General features: G+C 44.9%; 1 protein-coding gene across 1 annotated transcript; it reads left to right on the forward strand.

The window, feature by feature from the left end:
- The first annotated feature begins 575 nt into the window (after positions 1-575).
- LOC115311501 (sepiapterin reductase-like) lies at positions 576-15945 on the forward strand. Its single transcript, XM_040211677.3, has 3 exons — positions 576-1155; positions 7484-7612; positions 15597-15945. The coding sequence occupies exons 1-3, from the start codon at positions 576-578 to the stop codon at positions 15713-15715; spliced, it is 828 nt and encodes a 275-aa protein (XP_040067611.3). The 3' UTR covers positions 15716-15945.
- The last annotated feature ends 820 nt before the right edge of the window (positions 15946-16765 follow it).

Consider the following 16765-nt stretch of genomic DNA (forward strand, 5'->3'; position numbering starts at 1 on the left):
AAAGCACACTTTTTAATTTTATGCAAATAAACTTGGTAAAAAGCGTATTCTAGTTTTTCCTAAATTTTTTTTTTGTGTTAGAGAAAAGTAACTGAAAAGTAACGTCGTTACTTTTTAAAAGTAACTGTAACTGTAACGAGTTACTTTTTTGTTGCGGTAACTGTAACGGTAACTTCGCTACTTTTTTCTGAAAGTAACTGTAACTGTAACGAATTACTTTTTAAAAGTAACTTACCCAAGACTGGTTAGAATACCGGATGCCGCGTCAACTTCTCATCCGGCACAGCGGTTGAACAAGACCTCACGCTTATCTGGCGCAATGCAACGTTAGATTATTCTAAAAACACGGCAAGTTGCCGAAGTACTATGATTTAGCAGTTTAGCGATCGTACCGCTACACATTTTATAAAAGCTAGTGGTGAAAAACAAGTCCTTTTGACGTGTGCCTGCATGTAAGCGTCGCAGCTGGACTGAATCTGATCATGTAGCAGCAGTTGTATCTCGCTCCGAGTGTTAGTAGGCCTTTATCTTTTTTTCATTCATTCTTTTTTTTTTTTTTTTTTTGTAAAGGAGCAATGGAGCTGAAGAGAGCAGACATGGCTGATGCAGCGTGCCCTCGCAGAAGCCCAGGCGGAGAAACTGCATTCTGGAGAAAGAAGTTTCTCATCGTTGTGACAGGCGCCAGCGGAGGCATTGGCAGGGGCATAGCGGCCAGTTTCGCCGAACACGTCGCGGAAGGATCGCTCCTCGTCATTACGGGTCGAAACACGGCCGGTCTCGAAGAAACAAAGCGGATTATCGCAGCTCTGGGACGCGAAGTCAACGTGAGCGTCGAGACCTGCGACCACTCCAGGGCCCTTTTCCGGGACTACCAGGACCTTCTGGAACGAGCGTCGGCTCGACTCCCGGATCCGGACAGGGTTGTGCTCCTGCACAACGCCGCGACGATTGGAAACTGCTCCGACTATGCCGTGTCATACGACGACGAGAGAGCGATCGGCGACTACTACCGCTTGAATCTAACGTCCGTCATGACGCTGACCGCGGCGTTCCTCCGGCGCTATGACTCTGACTCGGGTCCGACGCGAACCATCGTCAACGTCTCGTCCATTACGGGGATCAAGGCAGTACCGAGGCTCGGCCTATACTGCACAGGTAAGTCTTCAGGTTTCTGCCATCCTCAAATATGTTATTTCTGTATGAAATTTAATTTATTAAGGGCCGAATGAATCAAGACTAGTGTTCCATGTTTTCGAATAAATACGAAAAACTCCGAAAAACACCCACCGGCAAAATTTTCCTCAATTCGAATTTAACAAAAAAAACTCCGAATTTCAATGTACAAATGGGGAAATAAAGAAACACGATATCTTAGAATTAAATTTGGACAGCACACAGGATCTGGAGAGAATGTTACTCCAGTTTTCTTTCAAATCACGGATCATTGACAGAAGAAATCTTACCGGTTAGCTCTTCAAGGTTCATCAAAACAACAGGCCTTCCAGGTCACGGCAAAAGCCACTGTTCCAGTTTCCAGTTTGGTCCATATGGGCTACTTAGAGGAAGCAGGGGTTGTGTTTTCGTAACAGCAAAAGCTGTGAGCAATAGATTTCATAGAAGGTAGAAGAGGGGGCGGTCAGTTGAGGCGTCTATATTACACCCTTTAACACTTTACACAGCGCAGCCGGGTCGTAGGCTTACGGGAGTATGGGAGCTTGCTAGCGTCTAGCTTCAGAAGCTTATTGATTTTAAAGTTTCGACATGTATCGAAGAAACACTTGTTTGCAAGTTTCGTGGTTGGACCAATTAGTATTGCCAATGGCAATGACGCCAATGCCAACTCCAGCTGAAAAAAAAATTAATTGATACAGGTTTGTTCTCTTTAAGCTAGCACACGCTTACAACCAGATAATACCTTTTTTAATAGAAAAGTACTGCACAATTCGGCTCCGAATTTCTAAAAATTAAAAATTGAAGAAAACTAAAACCCCATAAACTCCCAATTTTCGACAAAAAATAAACACCAATAATCATCCCCCGAATTCGGCGAAATATAAACTCCAAAAACACAAAGCGACAACCGTAAAAAAAGGGAAAAAAAAAAAAGAAAAAAGAAACCAGAAGGAACGAGTTTGACGAAAGTCTACATAAAACTTTTCCGGAGAAAAAAAAACAAAAAAAAACTGCTGCTTCTACGAAATTATTTAAAATCCGCTATGTTTCGCTATTAACTTTTTTTTTTTCGACACCGGCGGATGTTTATTGGCGTTTACCGGTTAAAACAGGAAAGTATACAGTCTACCTACCAAAATGAACTGCTTTCTAATTGTTGCGAGACAAATCTTCAAATACAGCTAGGTGACTGGTGCGAATGAGGAACTATGGTGGCTAGAGAGTTAGAGGAACACCCGCAAAACTATGCCACGCAGCTAAATTGAACTGGAGGAGGGGTAGTGAGCTCCGCGAGCGCTGACGGCGGCTGCACTTCGTGTCGAAGGCTCGAGAGGGCGCCGAGGGCGCCGCGAATGCATGAGCTGGATGAAGCGGGTGGCCAGGGCGGCTCGCATTACATTTGCTGCGCGACTAAACACACTTTGTTGAAGCTTTTCGGCTCGAAATGTTTGTCTATTTCGGTCCAAACCCAATAAAAAAAAATACGCGACACAAAATTGACGTAATTCGTCTGGCAGTATTCGCTTTGCGCGGAGTACGAAGCAGAAATGCGCGACGTGGATCGAAGGCGAACACCGCTAGTTCAATTTCCTGGGCAACGTTTCAAAACCAAAAGTTCAATTTTTTTTTTTTTTTTTTTTTTTTGTGGCAGGTGGGTTTGTTAGGAGTCTCTCATGAGAAACAGGGTGAAGCTATTTAATGAGCAAGAAGTCTTTCACTCGCGCGCATAAATGGCTAGTTATATTGAGACAGAATCATAGTGATGTTTCCTAGACATTTAAAGGGGTCATGAAACGCTTTTCCAACTTTTTCCTGTTTAGCTTTCCTCCTCAACTCGTAAATCGCCCATTCCACCAAACAGTTAAAGAAGACGAAAAGAAGGGAGGCCCCTCTCACTTGGAATCTGGTTTGTGTACCCGGACAGAGCCATTGTCCCCCTAGAAGATTAGCCCGTCGCTCAAAATTCAGACAAAAGTAGCTTTCCCCACCCCGTTCATTCCGAAGCTGACAGTGCTGTTGAAGCTACGTGCTCGTTGGGCCAGCCACACTTGCCACGTGAGCGAGGCAAATGTGGCTGCAGAGAATGAAGTCAGGTGATGAAAGGGAGGCGGCTGATTGGTCCGGCAAGCGCGTAGCTTCCAGCACAATGTCAGCTTAGGGGTGAAGGGAATAAGTGAGGTCCGGTTGCGTGTGACGTCAGTTTGGACCCGATGACGCGCTTTTGGGACCGCGGATGTATCACAGTGAAAAGTCAGAGAGGTTGCGAAGGGGAGGAGGTACGAAATAGTCCGCTCTGTTTTCAAATTTTCGCACTGAAAGTCGGGCTTTTGACCTTCTACCTTTTTTTCTTTTGGTCCACTGAACGATGTGCTATTAGTAAAATCCTAATCTAAAATGATTTATCCCAACCCAAAAATCGTTTCATGGGCCCTTTAAACAATCACGGCTCAAGCCTCAAGGATGGCATGCAATCGTTTTAACAGGGCATTCCTTTTATACCTAGTATCGAAACCGCGCATAGCTACAACCAAAGTTTAATCTCAATCACCATTCTGTGTCTCGTTAAGCCAATTTCAAAGAAACCTGTTGAGTAAATACTGCTGAACAAAAAAAAAAAAAAAAAACTTGTGTGACAGCAAATCCTGTTATTTATAGATGGATACACTTTTTATTAGTTAAACTCAGCAAAAGCACAATACTGTAAACGACTTATTTTTCGCAGGCTCAATATTTTGCGATTTGGGTCGAAGCTAAAGTTTTAAAATAATTCGCGGGTTCTCATTTTTGCGGCGCGGTGGAATCTCACTATAGGTTCCAATGTGTTTACATTTTACCGGAATTGTTCGCGGGACTTATTTTTCGTCGGCACGGCACATGTCCTTGCTTCTTCTGTCAGCACGGCGCCTCTCCTTGCTTCTTCTGTCGGTCCTTTTTTCTCTCTCTCTCCCTCTCTCTCTTCTACGAGGCCGGGGCCGTTTCTTTTTTTATTCTTGAGCATTTCCTGTGTTCTTTGCTCCGAGACCAGTGGCGCTTCACACGTTTCCGGCCGCGATCCAACAACCTCGTAGGCTCCGCCGAGTTCGGACTTGGTCTGCACACGGCTGTCGTCGTCCGAAGCCATTCGGTCTGCTCTGCACCACACCAACCGGACCGTCCAGACCTTCAGCCGTGCCACATGGCGCCGAGCCCCTTCTTGGATACGATCGGTGGTTCCCTTCGTTCTCTGGCGACCCGCCACGGTTCCTTCGTGTGCCACCTCCGATAACATAATTCGATACTCTTTTGGAACCACCAGCTGTTCGAATTGCTTGCATGATGGAGTCTCGCACCTCCCGTTGAGAACGTTCTTTCATAACACGAACTCAGATTCGTGAAATTTTTATGAGACCAAATTTCTCTCAACGGCCGCAAGGCACTCCCTGGGCGTTTCTTCAGTTTTCTGGGCCGTTTCTAGCTTGGTGTGGCTCATCTGTGGGTTCCAGTGTTATCACTGGCAGCTATGAACTCGTTGTCTTGCTGGTTTCCTTTTTAAGCGCCCCCGCATATTCTCCATTTCTTTTCAAGACTCCACTGTCTTGTCTCAACTTTTTTTCGCTCATGGCGAGTCCTTCGGCAGTCTCGTTCTCTTCTGCCTTCCCCCTAGAGGACACTTCCTCTTTGTTTTCTTCAGACCTTGTTGGTCGCTTTCCGTTCCGTTTCTCATCTGGACCATCGACCCTTCTCACTCCATCGACGTTTCCGAGTACCAGATCATATAACGGACCTTCCACGCACTTGGCCGTTAGGCTACCCCCATAATACGGCGTTTTCACTTCGGTCTCATCCTCCGGTAGGTATTTAACTGTCCTTTCAATAAGAAAAACTGGGCTGGTAACGCCCAGTTAACTGATGATCTGAAACCAAATCTCTCCTCACTACGATACTCTTCGGTTCCCCACTTCACCTCTCACTACTGGCATATTTTGCACCAGAAACCGCGAGTCCTTTCCTATTTCCGCATTCACAATTAGTATCTTGTCCCCATTTTTAGGGAGACAAACGTCTCTTTTGATGTTGCTTTGTCAACATCCCTAAACATACAAGAAGCCTGGGGCACCTCGTCATTCTTTCCTTCTGGCTTCCAAGTTCCAGGTACACGTCTCTGACTTGTGCCCGGCCTTTCCACATCTCCAGCACACAGGGCTGCGTTTGTTCTTGGAACTCGTCCAGCAATCGGCCGCTCTGTGACTCGACTTGTTGCAGAGAAACCAATGGCGGCGGCTTCCTTGGTTTGAAGCTGTGGCCGACCACCCTCTTTGTTCCTTGCTCCGCCCTTGTGTCCCACATTCTCTTGTTTCATTTTAGCCAAGCAACTTTGTCCCCGCGCTTCTAAGAAATGGTCAGTCGTTGCGGCCAAATTCTCAATAAACACCTGCATCTTTTTTTTTTTTTTTTTAAAGATATAGCCAGTTTGTTGTTGCATCTTTTCAGGCACTGATCGCCAACTCTCTCAACCCTACAAAAGTCTTTGGGGTCTCGCCCGTCTCAATGCAGCGGTCAAAGTAGCCGAGAAGCCAAGCCGCGAATTGCTGCCCCTTCTCTGCCTCTTCTGGCTTGCTCACCAGGAACTTTTAGCGATATCCTTGAGTGGTGAAGCCAAACCTCTGCAATAGGCTGAGCTTGACCTTTGCATAGCCGAGTGATTCTTCTTGGGTCATCCTGCCTACAACTGTCAGCGCCTTCGCGGCGAGACACAAACTTGGAGACATCGCCCATTTCTCTCGGGGTCAGTTTTGGCTTTTTCTCGTTTTTTTATTAAACGGCGGAATGAGTTTATGGGGACTTCGATAGTTAGTTTGTGCTCCTGAGCTTTCCCCACCGCCGGTATCATGCGGATCGGTATCTCCCGAGGTACCGTTACCTCCTCGCAGCTGAAGACGCATTTGTACAACTTCCTGTTCCTGGCGAAATCTTGCCGTATCTTGCGCCTCATTCACTGCCTCGCGTGCATCTTCCCAGCAACCTGACCCCGCTCTCCACTTTGCCTGACGCGTTCTTGGTCGATTCTGTTGCTCTCTTGCTCTACCAAGTCACAAAGTTCTACACCCGCATATCCCAGTTCTTTACCGAGTGCTATTAATTTTTCGGTATCCATAATTTTATTCTCCTACAGCACCATCCCGGAATTCCGTCCTCTAGTTGTTTAGAAGGGAGTGTCCTGTCGGCAGACGCCAGATTGTGATGGAAAAGAGGAATGAGGACTCGGGATTCCAAAACGGTGTGTGCAAATGAATAGTTATTATTTAGAAAAATAGAATCAAAAATTATGGGAAGGACCGCGAGCTATATACAAGTCCATGTAAAGTCAGCCAGAGAGGTTCCGCTTACAAGGCTCCGCTCGTTCTTGGAAAACACTGCATGCCTTGAGCCTGGATGCTGATTCTTCATGGCGATGACTCCAAGGAGGCGGCAGATCCCCAGCAGTCTGGTTTCAGCCCCCACGGGCCTTTCGACGCCTGTCCCGGGCTTAACTTGGTTGTCTGGTTCACCGGTGTTGCGATGTGTTCATTATCGGTCACTAGGGAGTTTTCGTAGACCGCGTTGCCCCCTCCGCTAGGCGTTCCACAACGAAGAAGTTGCTACTGCACCTGCGCGCCGATAGACTTGACTGTGGAGTTCCCCCTATCGTAGCGGGTTGCGGAGGGCCCCTTGCGGGACGGCGAGAACGATCTGCAAAAACTCCCTACTGACTTCGGTCCTCTGGCACGGGCCCGTCCCCCTGCGCGCTCCCACTGCCTCGTCTTCTTCATATTCATATCATGTCCATGTTCATATCGTCACACCCGGCACGCCTGCGCGTGATCACACATGTGTTTGTTTGGCCTCCCAAGAGGACTTCGGTGAAATTGAACGTAAGAGGGAACTAGATTTCTACTATCTAGATGTGCCTAAAGAAAATAATAATGTTGCATACCTTTCACGAGCCTTGCGTCGTCGTCTTCCATGGTAGCACTAATGACTGCTGTCGGAGGGTTTATTTGCCATGCAGCGTTAGCTCCAGAGGTGGCCGCTAGAGATCGCCACTCCTCGATCTCCTCCCCAATAGTTTGGAAACAGCGCAGACGCCATGTGAGAGTGCGCTATTTAGACATGCGCGTGCTCAGGACGGGCTCACACTTACGGTCTGCGAAGACAGGCGACCTTGATGTTGAGGAAGGCACGGCGCCAAATCACTCCACACTCCGAAAGCTCCCCGTTGGCGATTTGCAGCCACGCATTCGGCTCATCGTTTCGCCAAAAGTTCTTCGAGCCGTCGATTCCTTTGCTGCAGGCAAGGCAGCCCGGGAGATGTTCATGAGAGTGGTGGCCGCAGAGAACCCGTCGGTGACCGTCTGCAGTTACGATCCTGGAGTGGTGGCTACAGCCATGCTCAAAGAAATCTGCGGCTCCCGCTATGAAGGTATGAAGTTAAAGTGTTCCGAACGCGCCTCTGACTGCTCTTTTCAGAATCGCAGAATGTGCGTTGTGCACAGGTGGGGGAAACCTACTGGGTAGGGTGACCAGACGTCCCGTTCTGGCCGGGACAGTCCCGTTTTTGAGGTTCACTTCTACCGTCCCGTCTTTTTGTCCCAATTAAGAACGATGTCCCGTTTTCACAGGAGTGTTTCGAAATTGCCGCTACGCGAGTTGAAACAAACCGAAACACTCTTTGAAACCAAATGAGTGCATGCAACTGAACGGTGAGTGTGGCTTTTCCCTAGGCCCTAATGCAATATCGGTAATGTTTTGAAATATAAGAAGTTATTGCATCAAATTGTTTCTCTCAATCAATCCTCCAAACATTTCTCCCTAAAAGCAATTGCATTTTTTTTTCGTGAACACTAACCAAGCCAGCTGCGCTTTTTGCTAATACAGTCGTGACAAAAAACAAAAAAACAAAGCCACAGTAGCGTGCGGCCTCGAACTACGTGCGCGCGTCCTGCCGGTGGCGTGGGGAACTACCCGCTCCAAGCACTGACAGATTGCGAGATTAGCGACTACCAACACCCAGTTTGGCCTGCCCTGCTGCCGCACTGAGTCATTTGCCTAAAGTGGCGCACTGTACACTGACATTAAAATGTTTTGTCAGCTGAACAGACGATGCGCTTTTCGAGAACTTAATTTGCAACAATGCATGCTTTTGGTTTGGTTGTCGTGATGTGAATCAAAGCTTATTGTGCTTCACTGGAACTGTAGCGAAAGCAAAAAGGAAAGACATTCTGTTGCATTCCGCCATTCCAAGTAAACACGATCAGCTTATTCGATACAGAGAACCAGCCTTATCGAGACGCAGTGTAGAGAGTGCCACTCTAGGCGTATGGTCGTTAGTATTGTAGCAGGGCGGCAGAGCAGGTCATCTAAACGGATGCTGACAGCAGCTAATTTCACAGCTAGCTGCGGCAGCCATCGATACTAGTTCTTTTCGCTGCTGTCATGAAGTGCGCGAGCATCTCGAGGCCGCAGGCTCCTGTGGCTTCGTTGAATCTTTCCACGTCTGTACATATATGTCAGAAAAGAATTCTACTCCAAGTGGCCTTTTAATTTATGATTATTGTAATATCTTTGCACTCTTCACCCAAAGTTTCAAGTGAGATCTAAGCAGAGAATGATAAACAAGCAAACAAAAGTTGATCTACGATTATCATTCTCCCAAACCTGTCAAATCTGTTTGGCCATATACTGGTTGTCCCAGTAATTGAACAGAGTGTGTTTGTGAGAGGCATAATAATTTAAAATATTGAACACTAAACCATCACAAAGCTTCTTTGTGACAACAGCTGTAAGCATAAATATAGAAAGACACTTGCTCGGAACATAAACAGCTGTGTGCGCCTCACAGTTTCACGGAGAGGAATAATCAGAAATTCTTTTTGAGCTTAGCCATAATGCCACTCGACACACCAGTAATTGAAGAAAAAACTGTTCCCTAGGTAGAAAGTGTGGGATACGACTATCACCAGATTTAGCACAGCACAAACAAGATCCATACAGGTGATTAATTGTAAAAGAACTTGTAGTTGGGCTAGTTGGTGAACGTTGGAAATCATAGTGTAAGGCGCAAAAAAGCAATGGACACAAGGGAGAAAACAGACATACAGGTGCCACTCACAACTGTATTTGAAAAGTGCAGAAAGAAAGGAATACATACATTGTCATCTTCATCACGTCCACGCATGCGCTTAGCCATGTGTTAGATGAAGAGTATATCACATGGCTAAGCGCATCCGTGGACGTGATGATGACGATGGATGTATTCCTTTCTTTCTGAACTTTTCAAATATATATAGTTGTGAGTGACACATGTATGTCTGTTTTCCCTCTCATGTCCGTTGTTTTTTGCGCCGAACACCATGATTCCCAGGTGATTAATTGCAGTCTACCCCTGCTGTGAAAAGAAAACAGTTTGGTACATGTTTATGAGTACATTTATTGACTCTCCAAATTTGAAACATGGAGGTGTACATGAGCAGCGACAATATTGCTAGACGATGCAGTTAAAATTATTTTCCCTCTAAAAAAAGATTAAAGTGAACAATTATGAAAAAACTTCACACTTCCGAAGAAGCTTGAAGGCCTTTAAATTGGGTTCATGAAGCTCACATAATTAAAGAAAGGAGCGAGAAAACTCAACAGTGTTTTTCTACCGCAAAAATAAACTAGACATCACAACGACCTCAAACTCTGGTAGAATGTGGCCCTGGCGATTGGAGTAGGGTGCAAAAGTTTGAGAACACGACATTACATGGATCGAAAGATAATAAAGAAAAAACTAAACTTCTCTATGAGCTGACGTCTATCTTAAAGGGGCACTGACACATCAAAATCATATTTTTTTTTATTATCCGAAACGATTGAAAACGATGCCGGGACATTACCCTCAAAATTTGAAATTTGGGAATTCAGTATTTGTGAAGTAAGAAAACAATTTCCAAATGCCGAATTCGAAGTTCCCGCGCTTTCGGCGCCGGTGCCTTGACGTCAAAAATTGCGGAGACCTGAGAGTCGACTTGCTTTCACCACTCCCTGCTGTTGCCATGGCGACCCAAAGCGAGGAGGAAAGGAGCGAGCGGCGAGGTTTCGGCGGACCGGTTTTGAGCGGTGTCGCCTGTTTTCCGTTGGAGGATACAAATCCAGGAGACGGCACCACAACGAACTCCCGATTTTTGGAATTTCAAAAAGAAGGGCCGTAGTGCGTTCGCAATTGCGTTAAAAAACATGTTTTAGGATTGCCGTAATTAAATGTTATAGAGATGTCGCCTACAAAGCTTCTAAATTTTCTGATTTTTGACGTCACCGATCAAAAGAAGCGAGGAGGCGAGAGGCGGGAAAATCAAACGCCAAAAATAAAAAGGCGCGCGCGCGCGCGGAAAAATTTTTTTTCGCGATGCGGTTTTTTTTTGCGTGTCTATGACTGCAACTTGCATCGTTTTAGACAATAAAAATAAATACGACCTTTGGGGTGTCAGTGCCCCTTTAAGCCTAATTTGCGGTACATAAAAAATAGCACCGAGAATGCTAGCACTAATTTTGGTGGAAAAAGCTTGCCATCATAAAAGAAAGCATGATTACCTTTCCTGCTCACAAACTTTCTCATTGAAATGAATGCCACAAGAGCTAAAATGTCATCTTACGGTTTTACAGTGGCCTCGCTTCATACCAAAACTGTTTCTCTTTATTATCATTTTATTAAAATATTCGAAAACTTTCACATCCTACTCCAACCGCGAAGGCATTTCAGAGGAGTTTGAGCTCTCCGCATTCTCATTCCGAGCAGCTATAAATGTTCAAGTTGCAAAAGTAAAAATAGAGCTATAAAAAGCTTAAAAACCTGTCTGGAACACAAATGTTCACAACCGATGACTAGATGAAAGCAAGACATAACAAAACAAAAAAACATTATTGCCATACTGAGTAGGTGGAAAATACTCATGAATAAATTGTTTTTAAAGGATAAAATAAAAGTAAACACCGAATGTCTGTCTGAGATTCGCACCAGCACTTCCTGCTTTGGACACGATGCTTAGGACTCCTTTGCCTGCAAACCAAACAACACAATACTAAATGCAAAACACCTAAACTTGTTAACAAGGTGCTATAAAGGAAGCATATGCTTTCGTGAACTTACTTCGCTTAGTTCAATATTCAGCCCTTCGTCAAAGATTTGCAGGGGTGGCGGAGAGATAATGTGGGCAGTTGTCGACTAATAGCAAACATTTTTGTTAAAAAAGTAGTGCGAGTTGCACCTGTTTTTAAACAAGGTTCTCAAAAAGTTCTCCTGCCCTCCTTGCCATTGTGCATACCTGTGGGGACTGACATTTTCAGCTTTTGCAACAGTCAAAACAAACAGCTGTGTCTCCATGTGAGACCAGACCTCTCACTAGCATTTGGCAATATTTCACGAAGAATTTCCAAAATCGCAAAGAAACTGCTGGGCACACCGTCGCACTGATGACCTAGCCAATGTCGCTACTACAGCTCGCTTGCCAAGCTGGACGACCGGATTCAGTACCACCCGACTCTGAATCTGTGTCCACGAAAAGTTCACTGAAACCGTCCGGTAGCAGTGCTTAAAATCTCTTTCGCTCCGTTGTCACTCTTCGTCTGCTCGGTCGACCATCAAATCCCTATCCGCCGCACAAAAACCGAGTTCGGAAAAATGTCTGCAAGATGGTCGCGCACGCTCTCGGCAATTCTTTTTTGCCGGTTGCACAGACGATGTAATGGTTTTCTATGTCATTTCATTTCCCCCCCTCTTGTTACTTTTGAAACAAAGATAACGACAAGATACCAGTTTACGTCAGATTGTTTTCAAGAAAATAAGCACGTGCACAGGGGTTTTCAAAAAGCTGGTTACTTACGGTTCTCGAGTTCCGCCGTCCAGAAGCTGTTCGGTTGTCCGCTTTATCAGTCAGCAGTCACTGTTGTGCACGCTGCTGGACGTAACTTAATTGGAAATCAAAGTAACTCAAAGTTCAAACTAGTTCAAGCTATTCAAACTGTCCCAGAAGTTCGCTCGAAGAGAATCGCACCAGCAAAGCCAGCGGTTGTAGTGGCGCTACAGTGTACTAGAATACTTGGGTAGTGTTGGGACCGAAGGGGCTCGCCTGAAGCGCGTGGTATTGATCGCGACAGGTGTCGCGTCCGGCGCCTTATCCGGAAGGTGTGCGCGTGCGCGGCTGCACGCGCGAAAATATGAATCTTTGGTGCCGCTTTGGTGGAGTGCACGTAGTATTTCTGATACAGCTACGACCTGCCAGCGGTCGTACCGCGGCATCAATTACGCTGCGGCACGATCGTTAGCAGCATGATGCTTCAATGTATTGGACAGTACAAGCTACATTACCCTTCCTTTACATAAAAACAATTGCGACTTTAAAGAAGCGGTTTCGGTTTGTCGGATGGTGAGCATTTTAAATAAAATACCCATTTCCTTGGTCGCAAATGCCGAACATTAGATATTTGAAAGAGATATCTAAAACTCGGAAGCGTTTTTTTTTTTTTTTTTTTTTTTCCCCTATCTTATTTTATAACGGAAAGAAACGGCACATACTAAAGTTCGAGATTGTTTTAGTATGTTTTTAATACCCCAGGTTAACTTCTCTGTCTTCTTTTCTGCCCGTCTTCTTTTTCTTGACCTTAATCAGCTCGCTTCACTTGTCACTCATTCTTGTGTCCATTTATGCGACGAACCACCCAAGCGACGGTCGCAAAGGGGTGAGAATCTTCTATTTCTTCGTGCCTGCCACGACCATCCGATAATCACCCGACGTTCACTTGTAAGAAAGGGCTTATAAGCCGTGACAATTTTTATCACGCGTTTTAACATTTAACTTAAGTCCAAAAACTGAGACAATGTGGGCTGAACAAGTAATGCTTTATAAGATTCAAAGAAAACAAGACACTCTTTCACATCATTTTGAGCAGAAAACATGAGCACACGTAGATCAGGCAAGGAAAAAGTTGTAATAGTTTACAGCACGGCATTGAAATAATGGCTACAATGGGCAACGCATACATGGTTACAATATGCAGCGCATTATCCTCTTGAGGGTAAACCATCTGAAACCTACACGCTCACAACAATACATTTAACCGACAGCTGCTTTCTGACAACCAGGTAAGTCTCGCCTGAGCTGGGTATTCGAACGGAAACACCCATGGTTCCACAGGGGGCGTATCTGGTTCACGCAGACATTCAGGGTGTTTTTGTTTTATTCTTTACAGAACTTTACATATTTTACAAAAAAAGGATGTGGCAGATATGTGGATGCTGTCTTTCGCAGGGCCGTAACCAGGGCGGGGGGGGGGGGGGGGGGGGGGGGGGGGGTTAGGGGGTTTTGACCCCCCCCGAAATTTTTTTCTGGGTACGGCCCTGGTCGGTGCACTGACAGCCAGCCGATTTTAATCTCCACCTCTGCGCACGCGCAGTGGCGCCGGTCGGCTACCGGGTACCAAACCGGGACCGGTTCTCCGGTTTGCTGTAACTCTCCATTATATGCCACCGATGCACATGATTCATAGGCGAAAATAAGACAATAGACACTTTCAGAATGGCCGCCGTTGCCCCGAAACACCCCCCCGAAATTTTTTTCTGGGTACGGCCCTTCGTTATATCTGTAGGGTTCGGTGGACAATGAATGAGTGAATAACCGTTGCAATGTTTAATAATAAACCAAGATCTGTTAGTTGACTTGTTTATTAACGGCTTAATTGGCCATGGTGCAATTGCAGTTTTAAAAGGAGTCATTATTAAAGGCAAATACAATTTCGACAATTCGCGAAAAGGCAACGAGGTTCGCAAAATTAATAGTAAAAGTTTGCCTTTCTTCGCTTGATTCAGAAACTGCGTTATGAAAATAATACGCAGAATAGTAACTTAGTCGTCTTGATGTGTGGCGCCGGCGAGTTCACCGAAGAAACGCTGTCGAGTTAGTGACGAGGGGACAGAAACAACCTGCGTCATTCTTCTACGCTTCAATATCAGCACAACCTCATTCGCGCTTTCAGCGCGTAGTTTTTTTAATTAAGTGAAGAAAGGCAAAATTTTAGCGATGAATATCTCAGGACAGAACGAGCGGGTTGGTAGAGATAATTAAGCTTGAGGAAGAAACGAAAATGGACGGACAAACACAACAAAAAACGAACGCCTTGTTACTTTCACTCAAAGCTAGTTGTTTGTTCGCGAACTTTTTAAATTAAGTTGGCCTTTAATGATGGCTCCCTTTAAAGCTGCAATTGCAACATGGCCCATCAAACATTTCATTAACCCTTTGCAAGCCGCAAAAATTTAAAAAAAAAAGATTTGAAAATACCGATTTTTTTTACGTGCCCTATACTCTGTTTCACCTTGTGTTGTACCGCAGGAAAGGCTACAAGCGCGAGCTCCTTGCTCTAGGGCAAGGCGGCACGAGCTCCCGTGCACCAAGGGCAGCTGCCAACGCTATGAGCTCGCGTTCCTAGCTTTCGCTACATGCACCGCTCAAAGAAAAAAAAAAGAAAAAAAGAAAAAAAAAAGCGGGCTGCGCGAGCCGGATAACTCGACTACAGCGCCGCCACGAACTATCAATACCGCGTCCTCACGAGCTCCCGTTGCCGAGCCGCTCCGGTCCCAACACTACCCACGGGAACGCGGATGGATGAATATTGTCTGTTGCCTTTATAACGGGCAGTAGCTTGCGCCACCTAACCTTTAATTCATTGAGAAAAAAACATTTTTTTTTCTTTCCGTTTTCTCCCGTACTTAATCCTTTTCTCCCTTCACCTCCTTGCAACTATCACCGGGCAGGTAGAGTACTTTTCAGAAAGACCTTTAAAAAATCGGGCGAAAAAAAGGGAACCGGCGAACATATAGACCTTTTCCACAAGGGCGCCGCCATCTTGAATTGACGTCACTTCCAGTATGGGCGAAAACGTAACTTTGCCGTTGCCACGCCAATAGAAGACATTTAGGATATAAGCCTAACCGTCACACATTCTCGTTTTGGCTCGCCTCTATTTTTTTACTAGTTACAGGTTGAAACGTTTTACTTTTTTTTTCGTCGCCCATACTGGAAGTGACGACAATTCAAGATGGCGGCGCCCTTGTGGAAAAGGTCTATATTTTTAACATTATTTTATTGTTTTACAAATAAAGTTGCATAAATGTTTCATTATTAACACGGAAGTAACGTTTGAAATATATGCTCTAAAATCATTATTTGAATGTTTTATTTATAACATTATTTTATTGCTGGCAATGGCAAGCGCACAAAGACCGCGAGCTCAGTGACAAAGTACTTTTGGCACTGTTTGGTGTGGGCTTCGGTCAGAATTGGAGCGAAACGGAGCTATAATAAATAGGACCGCGAATTAAAAGTCATCGGTTATTAATGATTACATTTAACGGTTTTCTTATTTCTCTACAGATATGGTCAAAACTGGCAATGTCATCAGCCCGGAGGTGACTGCCAACCGACTCATCCGCATCCTCGAACACGGAAACTTCAATTCCGGGGAACATGTCTGTCACACGGACGCTCCCTAATGTTGGATCGAGTTCGAGCAGGTTGAATCGCGGTGTTGACGGGCAAAGTCGCGCTGTCACTGGTTTCTTCTATCAACATGTGATGAAGAAGCGGAGATAGAGTGGCGTCACGGACGACCTCAATTCAATATTTCCTTATCTTTACTCGTCTCTCTACGAGTGATCTGTTAATAAAATAACGTGTGCATTTCGTAAACTGTCTCGTAACGTCTGCATTAAAGTCTTGGAAAGTCCGCATGTTCTTGGCATCACGTTCGTCATATATTTTCGTCACTGGTGCACAGCGATAGCTACGAGACATTGACATATCTGCCTTTCCAGTTTCATATCTAATGTTGGGAAGTACTTTAAGTAGATTGCACTTAAAGTACTACTTCAAATAGGTTTAAAAAAATTCTACTTAGTTAAAGTAGAAGTTTTCTAAACCTACTTTAAGTGCAATATGTACTTGAAATACTTCCCAACACTTGAGTTATACTTTGCTCAAAAAGTACCAGAAAAAAAAATATTTTTTTTGTAGTTTCTGAACAATGTATAACTCCCAAATTAAAAAAAAAAAAAAAAACATTTTTCACATTTGATTTTGTTAAATTTTTATTACAAAATGACGCTTTGTCAACTCTAAAGAAGTACAAAGAGAAATATCCTACTTTCACCAGAAACGCGAGCAGACCGCGCATCGCTCCGTTTGCACTGGGGGCAGCTTTCCCGCAGCATTTCGAGCTGTCGCTACTTCTCGCTCAGTCAGTGCAAAGCGAGGAGGTTGAAAATATTAGGACACTCCTTTACTTGAAGTGCATAATCTTTCATTTACATTGTACTTTACTTCAAACGATTAAAAGATACCGTGCGTGCGCGGCATCTTTTAAGTTGGGCTAGAATGTACTCACAACATTGGGTGGTGCTTAGGTTTTCAAGGGACTCGAACGATCAACACATCATATCTTCGTTACTTTTTGACGAAGTAACAAGAAGGACGCCTACAGTGCCATGAAACTTTACACAAATGTGAATTTATGTGGTGCAGTTATGATACTCAGATTTCACGAG

The sequence above is a fragment of the Ixodes scapularis genome, unplaced genomic scaffold (genome assembly GCF_016920785.2).
Source record: "Ixodes scapularis isolate PalLabHiFi unplaced genomic scaffold, ASM1692078v2 PGA_scaffold5__190_contigs__length_132052651, whole genome shotgun sequence".
Taxonomy (NCBI): Eukaryota; Metazoa; Arthropoda; class Arachnida; order Ixodida; family Ixodidae; genus Ixodes; species Ixodes scapularis.

Bases quoted from the DNA above. Each gene is read 5' to 3' on its own strand.
- LOC115311501 (XM_040211677.3), top strand. From the start codon at position 576: ATGGAGCTGAAGAGAGCAGACATGGCTGATGCAGCGTGCCCTCGCAGA. The intron at 1,156-7,483 runs GTAAGTCTTCAG...CCTTTGCTGCAG, and splicing joins GCTCGGCCTATACTGCACAG to GCAAGGCAGCCCGGGAGATG. The intron at 7,613-15,596 runs GTATGAAGTTAA...ATTTCTCTACAG, and splicing joins CTGCGGCTCCCGCTATGAAG to ATATGGTCAAAACTGGCAAT.